Source organism: Phaseolus vulgaris, chromosome 2 (genome assembly GCF_051622355.1).
Source record: "Phaseolus vulgaris cultivar YP4 chromosome 2, ASM5162235v1, whole genome shotgun sequence".
Taxonomy (NCBI): Eukaryota; Viridiplantae; Streptophyta; class Magnoliopsida; order Fabales; family Fabaceae; genus Phaseolus; species Phaseolus vulgaris.
The window spans coordinates 49,088,621-49,101,999 of NC_143499.1; the positions used below are offsets into that span (position 1 = coordinate 49,088,621).

At 31.4% G+C, this 13,379-nt stretch overlaps 2 protein-coding genes across 2 annotated transcripts; both read right to left on the reverse strand.

The window, feature by feature from the left end:
* Positions 1–2,783: 2,783 nt before the first annotated feature.
* Positions 2,784–3,511, reverse strand: LOC137812942 (uncharacterized). The gene has a single exon (XM_068615201.2). The coding sequence runs from the start codon at positions 3,493–3,495 to the stop codon at positions 3,103–3,105; it is 393 nt and encodes a 130-aa protein (XP_068471302.1). The 5' UTR covers positions 3,496–3,511; the 3' UTR covers positions 2,784–3,102.
* A 4,489-nt stretch (positions 3,512–8,000) lies between these two features.
* Positions 8,001–11,083, reverse strand: PDLP6 (plasmodesmata-located protein 6). The gene is made up of 3 exons (XM_068615202.2): positions 10,231–11,083; positions 8,605–8,730; positions 8,001–8,509 (listed from the first exon to the last, which is right to left on the reverse strand). The coding sequence occupies exons 1-3, from the start codon at positions 10,940–10,942 to the stop codon at positions 8,499–8,501; spliced, it is 849 nt and encodes a 282-aa protein (XP_068471303.1). The 5' UTR covers positions 10,943–11,083; the 3' UTR covers positions 8,001–8,498.
* Between the last annotated feature and the right edge of the window lie 2,296 nt (positions 11,084–13,379).

A 13,379-nucleotide genomic window follows, 5' to 3' on the forward strand; every position in this document is an offset into this window, starting at 1 on the left:
TTCACTTTGTTAAAGAAATTAATTAATTCAGTTAATACTAATATGATGCATACTTTTATTTTATTTTAAATTTTTGTTTTTGTTTTTGTTTTTATTTTTTGGACAGTGGTAATTTTGCTGTTTTAGTTTTTTACTTATTACAATTTAAATAGTTAAAATAGGAGCATCGGATACTTAAATTAATTGTTTATTTCAAATTATGAACTTTATAATGTCAGCCGCATAGTTAAAGTAAACGCTTAACTTAATTTTATAAGTTTGATATTTGGCATGCATACTAATACTTTAAACTTAAAAAAAAAAAAATCTCGTTCGAGCTCAAAGCAAGTTCTTTTAAACAATGGCTTTAGCTGAAGCACTTTGATGTCATTTGTACATTTTGCTAAGGACTAAATTAACCATGCTGAGGAATGCCTTCAAGATGACCAAAGAAAAGATTGTCAAATAATTATAGATGGTTGACACTAAATAACAAAATTAATTTTTTTTATTTCTAATTATTTAAAAATTACTATGAATACTCATTATAATTTTAAACATTAAAATGCCATATACTTTCTTGAAATCAAAATATCTGATATTAAAATAGTAATTTCAATTTAATACATTATATATTTTTCTAAATTACTGTAAATGCTTTATTAAAATTTCAAAAAATTTAAAAGGTGTTATAAATTCGTTTTTCAAAATTCAAAATTTCGAAAATTTTATTATGATAATCAAATTCGTTATGTCTTACTATTTAAAAAGTATAATATTTTTTTCTTAAAATTGAGAGTGGATGAGTTTAAATTCATAATTTAAAATTTGTCGTTTTAATTATTTCAAATTTGTTATAAATGATTTCTTAAAATATTAAACTTAAAAAAAATAGAAATACCTTGTTGGAACGGAACAGAATGAAATTAATCCAATTTACTAATTATAATAATAATTTTTTAAAATTGTATCATTTTCTTTAATTTACGCTATCAAAAATATTATAAATATTTTTTTAAAACTCTAATAATATCAGTTAAATTAGTAACTAATGGATTTTTTTAATTATCTTTTGTGCACACGTGTCTCCTAAAAGTAAATAAAGTTTTTGTTCTATTATTTATTTATTTAGTTATTCCATTTAACTCTTATTTGGAAAATCATTTTTTACTAGGTAAAAGCTTTGTTTGATCTTGTAAATCATTTTTCGGTAATCTTTTTCTTAAATAATCTTAATACTTGGAACGATTGATCTTTAACCGAAAACATACTCTGGTTCACAAAAAAGAAATTAAAAACGTTGTGTGCAAAATTTGTAATAACATTGAATTATTGAGTTGCTTTGCTCCACAATGGTAGTGTAATAAAATAGTGTTGTATTTAAGTGGTAGTGAACCTATTATAATTACCAGGTATTGTAAGTACGAAAATAGTAATTATGTAATCGATAAAACCTAAATTTAGAATAACAGGAACAAACCAGTTAATTTACAAAATGAATTAACTTCCTAAAGCTGTGTTACCGTTTATTTATTTTTAACTTCCTAAAGCTGTCCACAAAACCAAACTTAACCTTTATGACACACTTTGTCATGTTCCTAGAGACAAAAATCTTATGACATTCTTTGATGAGAGATTTGGACATTAAAGATATACAAATGATCTTCCTTCCAATACATGTATTTGCATGAACAGATAAATACAAGTAAACAAGATCCTGAGCAATGTCAGACAATGACGATAAGCACAAAACTTTACCAAACCTTTCAATAGCAAGTGTTGAGTTTGAGTAAAAGAATTATCGTTCACAATCCACGGTTCATCGGTTAACTAAAATTTAACACCTTTCCTTTCTTTGTTCTCTTGCTCCCAGGGTTTCTTCAAAAATTTATTCCAGCTCTATAACTAAAACAACTACTTTAAAAAATGAGCGGCTAATTTTTGAATATTTGTGAAATGACATTGTTGCTGTGATGATTTCTTGACAAATGGAATCATTTTCAAATAGATCGAGTTTAAAAATAATATATCTTCAAAAACTTCTATAAATTAAGCAAAGGAATAAAGCACTTGAACAGAGCAAGATTCTGCTTGTTGCCTCACCTTCAGGATTAGAATATATCCAGTTAGTCAAAAATGGGGAAAATCACGCAACAGAACAATGCATGCTAAGACAAGTCCACAACTCAAATCCCCAAAAGTTCAAGAACAATGCATGCTATACAACTATACTCACGCCCCTTCTCCAAACAAAACTGTAATCCTAATATTTTATGACTCTTCACAATTAACATTAACCAGCTTATACCATAGAGTGTACCAAAAAATAATTTAGAGTTAAAAAAAAAAGCTAACATCAGAACAAAATTTGGTTTAGCAGATAAACGAGTGGCATATTCAAAAGTGGGGATATAGTTCATTAGCTCTTCAATAGTAAAATTTCTACAAAATTATAAGTCGAGAGTTAAAACTTGAAGCCTACATAGAATTTGCGTATGAATCCTAATATTCTTTAGGGTCATGCAAGGTTCAATCACAGCAATGTCAGAGATCCCATTCCTGATTTAAGAGCTCTGGGCACTTGAAAAGCGAATTTGATGCCTAGAAGTTCGAACTCCTTATACGTAACTGAATTCAATCAATCAAAATCCAACTTCAGCTGCACGTGTTGTTGAAGAAAATCAACAAACTGAGGCTCGCAAATTGACAATTTTCGTTCTATCACACTTCAATTGACATGATGAAACGTACAACAAGCACAAATGGCAACAAACAGCAATAACAAATGACAAGAACGCGCAGAATGAAATTAAACACGCATTTTAGATAACACCGATGAATAATCGAAATCACGCTTACCTATGATACAAGGTAGACGCGATTGGATACCGCACCGAAAAAAAAAAAAAATCCCCAAAAAAACCCTAGGTGGCAGAAGTTAAAGTATAATAGAAAAAAGTAACACTAGAATAAACTCAATAGCTGTCGCGATGCAAACATGGATTTAAAAATAAAAAATAAATCGACGGAAACGAATTCTTCCACGTAGAAATGGAAGGCACAACAAGAGAAGACATATTTCTGTGAGGGATGGAACAACAGACCTATCTATCTGTAGTCGCTTCAGTCGCGATTCTTCAAGCGTTCGAGGCGCTGGTTGAGCTGCTCGATCTTGACGACGAGGTTGGTGACGGAGTAGAGGAGCCAGTAGAAGAGGAGGGCGGAGGCGATGAGGAGGGCGTTGCGCTGGCTCTTCATGATGGATTTCTGGTGGCGGAGGTGTTCGGAGGGGGTGCAGGATTCGCCCTCGCAGCTGGGACGCGTCTCGTACTTCCAGTAAATGTCCATGAGGAGGAAGAGGCAGAAGGGAACGACCGAGAGGAAGGGCTTCAGGAGGTTGCGGGTGACGGCGATGAGACCCTTGCGGAGGGCGTCGAGGCCGGGGATGGTGAGAAGAATGACCATTATGGCCTCTGCGGCCGCAGCGTAGCCTAGCACAACCCACTCTAACGCCATTGAGATCAGATCTCAGCTTCCGATTACGCTTCTTCTTTCTTCTTTCTTCTTCTGCGATTACAATGAAAAAAGTGCTTCCTCCACGGACAGACACGCAAATTAAGCCTTTTATAGCGCACCGTTTCGCACTTCCATTCACCTCCCTGCAGACACGTGCTCCACACGTCACACACCACCCTCCGCTAAGTAACCCACTTCTTTTTCTTAATCCATAAACCACTAAGGCCTCAACTTAAGAATCATTTTTACTTACCGCACCCCCTGTTCTTTCCTTATACTCCCAATCTTTTAAAATACTCACTTTGCCCTTTAATGTGAAATATAATAGAAAAATCAACTGTAAGTTCAAGTACTTGTCACGAAGTACGTAAATACTGAAATTGTAAGTGACATATCATGATGTTGTGGTATATTTATACAGGTGTTTAGTATGTGAGAAAATTGGCTTATGAGAGTTTAATCACATTTAAGTTTATATTTGTTATTATCATATAGAGGTTTGATATAACAAATGACCAATAAGAAATGAAAATATGTGGTGTAAAAATGTGAAAGAGGTGAAAAATGTAGATGTTAAAAAATTCACAACTCCCTATAACAATAAAAAGGAGATGTGACTGTGTATTTAAAATTACATGAAAGTGCAAGAACCAATGGAGATGCTGGAAGAACCAATTGAATTGCAGGGGGAATTTGCCATTTTTTTTTCTCATATTAAATTTGATTGTCTCATCTATTTTTCCAAGGTTTAAATGAACTTAGGTCAAGCTGAATCATTTTATAACAATAAAGAATACATTTTAAAAATAATTATATTTAAAAATATACATATATTATAATTTATATTTATTTATATGTCAAATAATTATACCTAAAATTTAAATTTAGTAATATAATGTAAATTTTATATATATATATATATCATTTTAAAATAATTTAATTTTAAAAAAATCAAAGCATGCCAAAATGACCCATGGATTCATTGGATCGACATAAGGCCATTTACAAAATTGTAGACCATTTAAAAAATACGCTACGCTATTAGGCCAGGTTGAAAGCATTGGTTGCAGGAAATAAAAGCCATTTACATTTACATTAGGTAGAAAAATTAGGTGCCAATAGAAAAATCCAAAGAAAGATCTTTAGACAAAGCCCAAATCACGTAAAGATGAACATAAAAAGCCCAAAACGCAATGGGGGATGTGTTCTGATGGAGTGTATTTTTGTCAAAAATAAAGATGGAAGATGAACTTAGAAAAATGAGGTGGGAATAGAAAATCTGAAGTGTGTTTGTTTAAATACATGGACTGGCAGGAGTCTTTCAGTAAGAAATGGGCTGATCAGATTCTTTAAAAAAAGCGAAGTGGGTAAGCAAGAAGGGAAATTCTTCCTGCACCTCCAGAGTGTCTTTCTGCACCTCTAATAAAACTAAAAATGACAATTTTACCCTCTTCTTTATTTTTTCTATTGAACACCCCTTTTCGCTGCAGCAGCTCCCCTCTTCAGACCTTTTACTTTTCTCACTACACCCACACGTGTCACTGAGACTTAACCTAGCCATCAATTTTATTTTTTATCCTAGATCAAGATTACTCCAATAAATAAATAAATATATAATTGTTATGATATTTAAAAAAAAAGTACTAAATAAGTTTAAAATAAGGAAAACTGTTGAAGTGTGCACAAGTGATGAATATTTTGAAGGTTGTTGGAGATGAAGACGAAAATTAAGTAAAAAAATGATCCATTTTGGCATGATTGTCCTAAAAGACTTAATAAGAAGCTTCGTGTGGTACTCTTCTCACACATGTCATCACTGAAATAAGATAAAACCTAATCAAAACTAGAATCTTACCTTTTCCAATAACGCCATATTGCATGCCACCGTTGCTTTACACGCCTTTCTCAATACCCTTTTTCAAAGCTCCAACAACCCAAAACTACTTCTTCCGTAATTCGTATACAACTTATTATGCTACACTCACTTTTGCTACTTTCTTCTTCAACTTCATTTCCCTTATCTTCTCATCTACCATTACTTTTATTTTTTTCATTACCTTTTTAACCACTACTCAATTAATTTAATACCATACCAACAACTTATTAAACTAAATATATTCTTTCAAATTCATGCCCTAAAGTAATAAAGTACCAGAAAGTACGTTCTTCCTATCGGAATCAAGCTCGAAGAGCGTAGCTTGACAAAGTATGTAGGTCCCTTGCGATAATAAGTCTTCATTTGTTCTTTGTTCTCCGATGTTTAAGATAGTAAGAACATGATAATAGTGTGTTATGTTATATATGAGTTATAGAATATGAGACAGATTGAATTGTAGATTGATCGGGTAGTTTCCTTAGTAGACATTGCTATGTGACTGTTATTCGTCTCTTGAATAGTCATTTTCCTCCTAAAACCCATTGATTAGACCGTTTTATCTTTGATTGCTTTTTATGATAAAAACTCCATTACGATCTCGGATATTTGTCCCAGATTAACGGCCGTATCCGGTCTTAGATTAGGTAGGTACATATGTAATTGATTTTTCTTCAGATTTTGAGAATTAATGACTTAGGTTTTGTATTTCACTATGAATACCATGGAGGAGTTAGAAACTGCGTTATGGATTTCAGGTTTGATATTAGTGATCTTCAATTCCTACACTCTGGGTTCTATTCAACTTTATTGACTCCTCCAAAATTCAACAAAGGTGATAAATGCAAAGAAGAAATTCCAAACGCAAAAATTAAATGTTAATGATGAAGGATTAATGCTATCTTTGAAGCCAACCTGTATTGCTGACCTAAAAGCCAATAATCCAAATTTGTAGCAGGAATTTTCATGGAGATTCAACAAACTTCTTGTTACAACCCACACACCCTCACCCTCTGTTATAAAATCATACAACACAGACATTTTTATTGAGTAAAATATAGAATAGTCAAATCAAATTTATAAATATACTCCTCTTTTCCTCTCCCTCCAGATTTATTTAATAACAAAAATAAGAAATATACAGGACTTACGATAAATACAATATAATAAAAGGTTGAAAAGACTAACTTATTTATCAATTGCATAAATTTTGTTAATCCCTCCAATTTTCTTTCATTTAGAATTTTACCTTTTCTATAAGTAACTTTTTCTTTCATTTAATTTAAATATTTTAAACTTTTTTCTTTCATCTAATTCAAATCTTTTAAAGTGTTAATTATTACGGTACCACGAATAGATAAAGAACTGTTTATATACATCTTTCTTTTTTTAATCTTTTAGAAGAATTTCTATAAATAAAATAGATAATAGCTTGAATAATGCTTGATTGAACTTGTTCATGTCATCTCAATTAAGATATTTGGTAGTTGAGTTAAAAAATTTACAATCATTCTCCTTTTTCTTTTTGATGACCCTGCATACTCTCGTCTTTATTTTAATGTTCCTCTTTGCTGAATGCCACAATTTCTACTTCGTTAATATACAATACAATGAACACGACAGGGTTTTGCAACTTTTGTCACGTATGGTGTGGCATGTTCTATATTATGCTTAAGAAAAGAGAGACAAAGAATGTTTCCGTAATTAAGATAAGTAAAAAGGTTAGTAAAGTAAGTAATGATGTTAAGTGGAGCCAAGAATTGCATATACTAGGACAAAAATGAGTTCCTTTATTAAAAGCCAACCCCAAAAGCAATTGATGATGGGAAGAGAAGAACGAAGAATCCGGAGCGATTTCGTGAACATTGTTTGCTTAGGTGGATCATGCTTCTCTAATTATTACTACCTTATATCAATTTATATTCCTTCTTTTCTCTTAAATAAGTTAATGCCACATTGCTCCATTTCTTAATATTGTAAAATAATAGAGTGATCATCATATTTCCTTAATCATTGCAAGATCATAATTTGGCATCCTTACTTCCTCACTATTCAATGTTTTCTTTTATCAGAAAAAAAGGGTACTATTCAATGTTTTCTTTTATCAGAAAAAAAGTTATCTCAGTTGAAAATTCCACTTCACTGCGGATCATTATGATAGTTTTACATCACTTAATGAAAATTCCCTTTTGAATACAGTAACAGAGTCATTTTGAATCTATCTTAATAAATGTTTGTTGAACTTATAAGATCACCCAATCACCATTATCGGATCGATCATAATATATTATTTCATATACAATCTGTCAGTATCAATATTGAGGAGAGGAGGTGTGTTGGAAATTTTTAATCTAACAAAAGACTTGTTCTTATTGTATGTAGAGAAAATTACAGGGTATTTATGGGGTGGTCGGTCAAAACTTGAGTAGGTATATTTTTCTGTCATCATCAGAATATCTGATGAAGTTAGATAGGAAGAGTAACCATGAGTGAAACTAATGATTACAATGACTTTCTCATCTGTATTTATTAAAAGAAGATGAAGAGAAAGAAGTCATAAATTAAGAGCTGCATGAGCACATAGAGCATATCTGGTATGGTATGATTATAATGGCCAAACAGAGTAAAGAGATATCAGAGAAGGACCAATGACCATTTCATGATAAGTAGCAAATGATAATAAACTGGGACACTGATTTGACAGAAATTTCATCAAACCTTTCTTATTCTCACTTTTGGGATCGAAAGTAAAGGCTCTTGGAGGTGATTAATATGAAAAGTAAGAAAAAACTCTAATTATACCCTCAAAGCCTATAAGAAAGCATGCATGCTGCAATTTTCACTAAAAGTCTTCTTCAGTATTTGTACACAGTGGTGGACACTAGACAAGAAAACGAATGGTCATAGAGAGTGGAATCTTTGAGCCTTTTCTCCTTATTGCAACCCATTGTGTAACTTGTTTCATGGAACAACTTTTCCATAACATCTTTCTATCTATACCTTCACTGGTATTCTTTATAAAAGGAACTAAGCAGGGAACTTAGAAGATAAGAATAAGATGGACTGATTACAAAAAGGAAATTTGAGACTAACAGAGTTCAATCCCAGAACTGTGCACATATTATATTCTTTATTTACCACCTGCATAATTCAGACAAATGTGTCACAATGATAAATTAAACACTTGAAGAAAATACAGTTAGATGCATGTGTAATAAGTAGCACGAAAACCATACCTTTGTGCTTTTCGCACACTTTGGACAAGAAGGAAAGGAAAACGATGATCAGAGCAACCCCAGCAATGAGTCCAATTAGTATGGCGAGTGTCTTCTCAATCTCATCATCATTGTGGTTACTGTCATCTACATTGTTCATATTATGTCAGAAAATTGGTCAAATAAGTGTTGGAATTGTTGCAGTAAGAATTTCATCACCGATCTTACTTACTGTATTATGTGTAATATGGTTTTGGGGCATTAGGATTAGGACAAATGGTAATATTACTTTTTTCCTTTTATATTCCCATTATCATTTATTCTCCTCGTTTGCTGAGCCTAAAGAATAACTTTCTATAAAGGATATAAAAAGGAGCACTGCAGCAGTGAAGCACATAGAAAAATCAGATACATAATACATTCAAGAGAGAAGAAATGATGACAACCACAAAATTTTGAATAAGGGTGATGATGTAATTCACATTTTAATAAATTAATATTTTATTTATTTTATTTTATAATTTAAAAATATTATTATATTATTATATTATTATAAACAATATCAAATATATTTTATTTATTGTTTATAGTTTCAACAGAATTTTAGTTTACTCACGTAAATTAAAGCTCAAGGATGAATGGAGTAATGTAAACGCATCACTGACCCGTACAATTTTAACGGCGTAATGGAAATTTCCCATCTAGGACACAAAAATGATACCAACGAACCAAACAAAAGACACCTTGTTGCCTACAAATACTGAGAAAGAAAATATAATTTTAACAAAACTATTTTATAATATTTTCTCTGATCAAATAATAAAAAAAAACATATAGTTTTATCTCTCTTTTTTTTATATTAAAAAATAACTAATAGAATATTGATATAACACGAATACACATGCAGACACAAACACAAATACGTAACATGAATCCATATATTATATAATTATACAATAAATTTAAGTTTATAATAAATAATGTATTTTTTCTTTCTAAAATTGTGTTAGAATCGTTAAAAAATTTAACAAATATTTTTTAAATTTGACACTTCATTATACGTGTCCTACAAGTATAATAAGAGTGTCGGATATCTAATACCGAACACGCCATTTAAAATACATATCTTGATCTCATAAAATATGATATCACAAAGACAATAAAAATTATATATAACTTTTGATGTGTTGTGTTTAAAAATAAATGTATATAATAAAGGATAAATTTATAATTAAATAATATTAAAATATTAAAATAATAATATTAAAAATTATAATTTAATTATATAAAAAGTTAGGTTCACAAAAATATATAAAATAATAATATTTTTTTTGAAAGGAAAAGAAGAATCGAGAGTGTAGAAGTAAATTGAGTTTGAATGACGTTATGAGTTGCCAGATCAGTTCTCAGTTTCCACACCCAACAACGTACTTACTACCTTTTCGAAGTGGCAAGTAACATCATGTAAACGAAATTCGAAAACTATGTAAGCAAACTCAATTATTTCTAATTAATTAATTAATTATGTCAAAGAATTAAAAAAAAGAAATAAAAAGTAAAAGAAATGATTAGTAACACACAAGCAAAGAAAGGCGCAAGGGATGATGAGCACACCACCGCGCACGGTGGAGCAGTTTTTACGCTTACCATTATTATTAGGGCGCGAGTGAGAGCCACTCTGGGAGTAGCTCGCGTAGCACTTGGCCAGGTACATCTCTGCCCAGGGGGAGGGCCCACAGTCCGTTTTCAGCCGTTGGATGGCACCGGAGAGACAATCCTGGCACTCGGTGGGACTCAAGTCTCCGGTACACTGCGCCACACCCTGAAAATCCCCATACGCGCTCGTCCTGAAGGTCTTGTAAGTCCCATCCGACGTCTGCAAATACGCCAGCACAGCGTCCCTCCTGGTCAACGCGTCCGAGGTCAACCCAACGGACGGTCCACATTTCTTGGTCACCACCGTCTTGTCCTCCACCCCGACGAACGTCGCATTGTCGTACTTCACGAAGCAGCCGTCGAGCTGCAACGCGCCGCCGCAGGAGGCGTAGCAGAGCGTGCCGAGCTGAGTGACCGCACGCGCCACGCAGCGCGAGCACTGGTCGTTGCTGAGGTCGCCGCGGCACTGGAAGAGGCCGTAGACGGTGTCGTAGGTGGCGACGGGGAGGGTGAAGTTGTTGTAGTTGGCGAAGGCGGCGGAGTTGATGAGCGAGGTGAGGAGCGAGTTGACGGTGGTCTCGTAGGGCGAACCCGGCGTGTACTTGGGCTGGGAGCAACCGCCGAAGATGAAGGTGTCGATGGCGGCGGAGGAGGGGGTGGCGAGGTGGAAGAGGAAGAGGAAGAGGAGAAGGAGATGATGCATGGTGAAAGAGAGTCTTATTGTTATGGTGAGAGTTTCTTCCTTGAGAATTTACGTAAGGAAGTGACCAAGTTTATGCAAGAAGAAGCTATTTATTTATTTATCGATTGTGGAAACAAAAGCAAGAAAAGTGGAGTGCTATATGCTTTTTAACTTACCAACTAATAATATATGCATATAAGCTCTAAAATTATATATATTTATTTATAAATTTATCACATCAAAATTAAAAATTGAATATAATTTTAAGAGTTATGGAACTATATTTTCTATGTAAAGTTACCAGACAGAAGTATTATTTGAATAATAAGAATTTGGTAGAAAATATTTATAGAGTTTGAAAAGTTTTTAATATATATATTGAAGTTGTGGAGGTTGGGTTGAGTTAATGGGAAGAAGCAGATTAAGGTTGAAGTCAAAAAATGGTTAAGGGGCTGGTGTTGATGGTTGACTGTAAAGGCATCCAAAGGCCAAAAGCTGGACTCAGTTTTACCTACTGCTGCCATTATTTTATGGATCCAAACACTCTCACTAAACTCATAACAACTACTCTTTTTAACAAAACAACAAACTAATGCCTTCACCTTCTTTAATGTAAGAAAAATCAGCGTTTTTCGTGTTTTTTGGAGTTTTGAGTTCCGTTATAATTTTGTTTTTAAAAGACGTTTCATGAATTAGGAAAGAAGACTGTGTTTAAACTATATCTGATCTCTAAACAATGTGAAACTATATATTTATTGTATCAGAAGAATAATTTCTCAATCGAAAAAGAGTTTATAATTTATTTGACCTAAAATCCGTTAAGATAATATTATTACGATGAATCATCTTATTTATACGACTTAAAATAAGGATAATTCATAAAATCATATAACATATGTAGTGATTGGTTTTCCTTATAGATTTAGAATATGGTGATGAAGAATTAGTGAAGTTGTAATTTAGTTTAAAAGTGTGGGAGTAGATGGGTCCAATTGATAAAGAGAGTGGACATCGCATTCAGTGGTATAGACCACAGTTATTTTGCAAAATTGTTGGTCCTTCGATTTTCTTGTGTTTGGAATTGGGATTGATAGGAACAGTTTGTTTGAATGGAGTGTGTGACATTTCGTTTCTTTTCATTCTCCTAATTATTTGGGTCTAAAACTGTTACACCACCACCACTACTTACTATTCAAACTAATATTATATCTTCAATTTAGATCACTACTTCAAATGCTCATCCCACTCGAAAGTGACAACAGATAACATCAAAATAATAATAATTATAATAAAAAACAAATAAGAGATACATATAACAATAAAAAAAGTGATATATAAAAGAAAATATTATCAGAATAAATAAAACAAGTAACTGTATATTTATATTTTTAAAATCAATTTCAAACAGCTTACACTTCAGAGACATTTGATAAAAAAAAAAGATTTCATCACTGACCATATGGTTAAATGATACAACTTGTTGTACTTTTGTTAATTAATGTTGCTTTTTATAATACGAAGTTGTGAAAAAAAAATATTGTATTTAACTTTTTTTTTGAAATATTTATTGAAGATATATTACTTTTATATTTTTTTTTACCAATTTTTTAAAGAAAAATGAAATGTCTATTTTTTTTCTTGAGTTAAACTAAAATTTCGATTGAAAAAATATTTAATTATTCAATAGGATAAAATATTAAAGATTTTAGTTAAAAAGATATATTATTTTTAGTTTCTAAAATAATTATATAAACATTTCGACGGAATTTAATATTGTTTAGCTGTTTCAATAAAAAAAAATAATAATTTCAAGGATTCTTAATCATCGTTAGAAAACATACGTATGAAAAAATATCTAATATTAAAAGCCCCCTTATTAGTTTCAGAAAATTTAACGCTTAAAAATACTTCACGGCACAAGCATTTAATCCTTTGTTAAATTTTAATTTAATTGGAAAGCGTCTAAATTTCTATATTAACATTTAGTTATAAATGTCATGAATAAAAAATTATTTATTTTAAATAATTGTTCCTAAAATAGTTGATGATGTAAAGATTCACATTAGTCTTAACTAAAAGTTAAATTATTATAATTTCCCAAAGAATAAAATACCGAGCACTTTTAAAAATATAATTAATATCTTTTTATTGTTTATGTTTTTATCTAAATCACATTTATTCTTTCATCTGTTCAATTTAGCATCTACCATATCTTACATGAAATTATAATTAGACCATGGGTTTTTTATTGTTGTTAAAGTTTATAAAAATTTATTAGATCAATTATAGTCATAATATAGTAAGATTAGTATCCGGTATAGTAGATGAGGAAAAAATGTGACATGGAAAAAAAGTCCTTCACATTTACTCGTATATACTAACAAAAATTAATGATTATTTATGAGTCAACTAATTGAAAACTATTATTAATATTAGATGATAATAATTCTTTGATGTA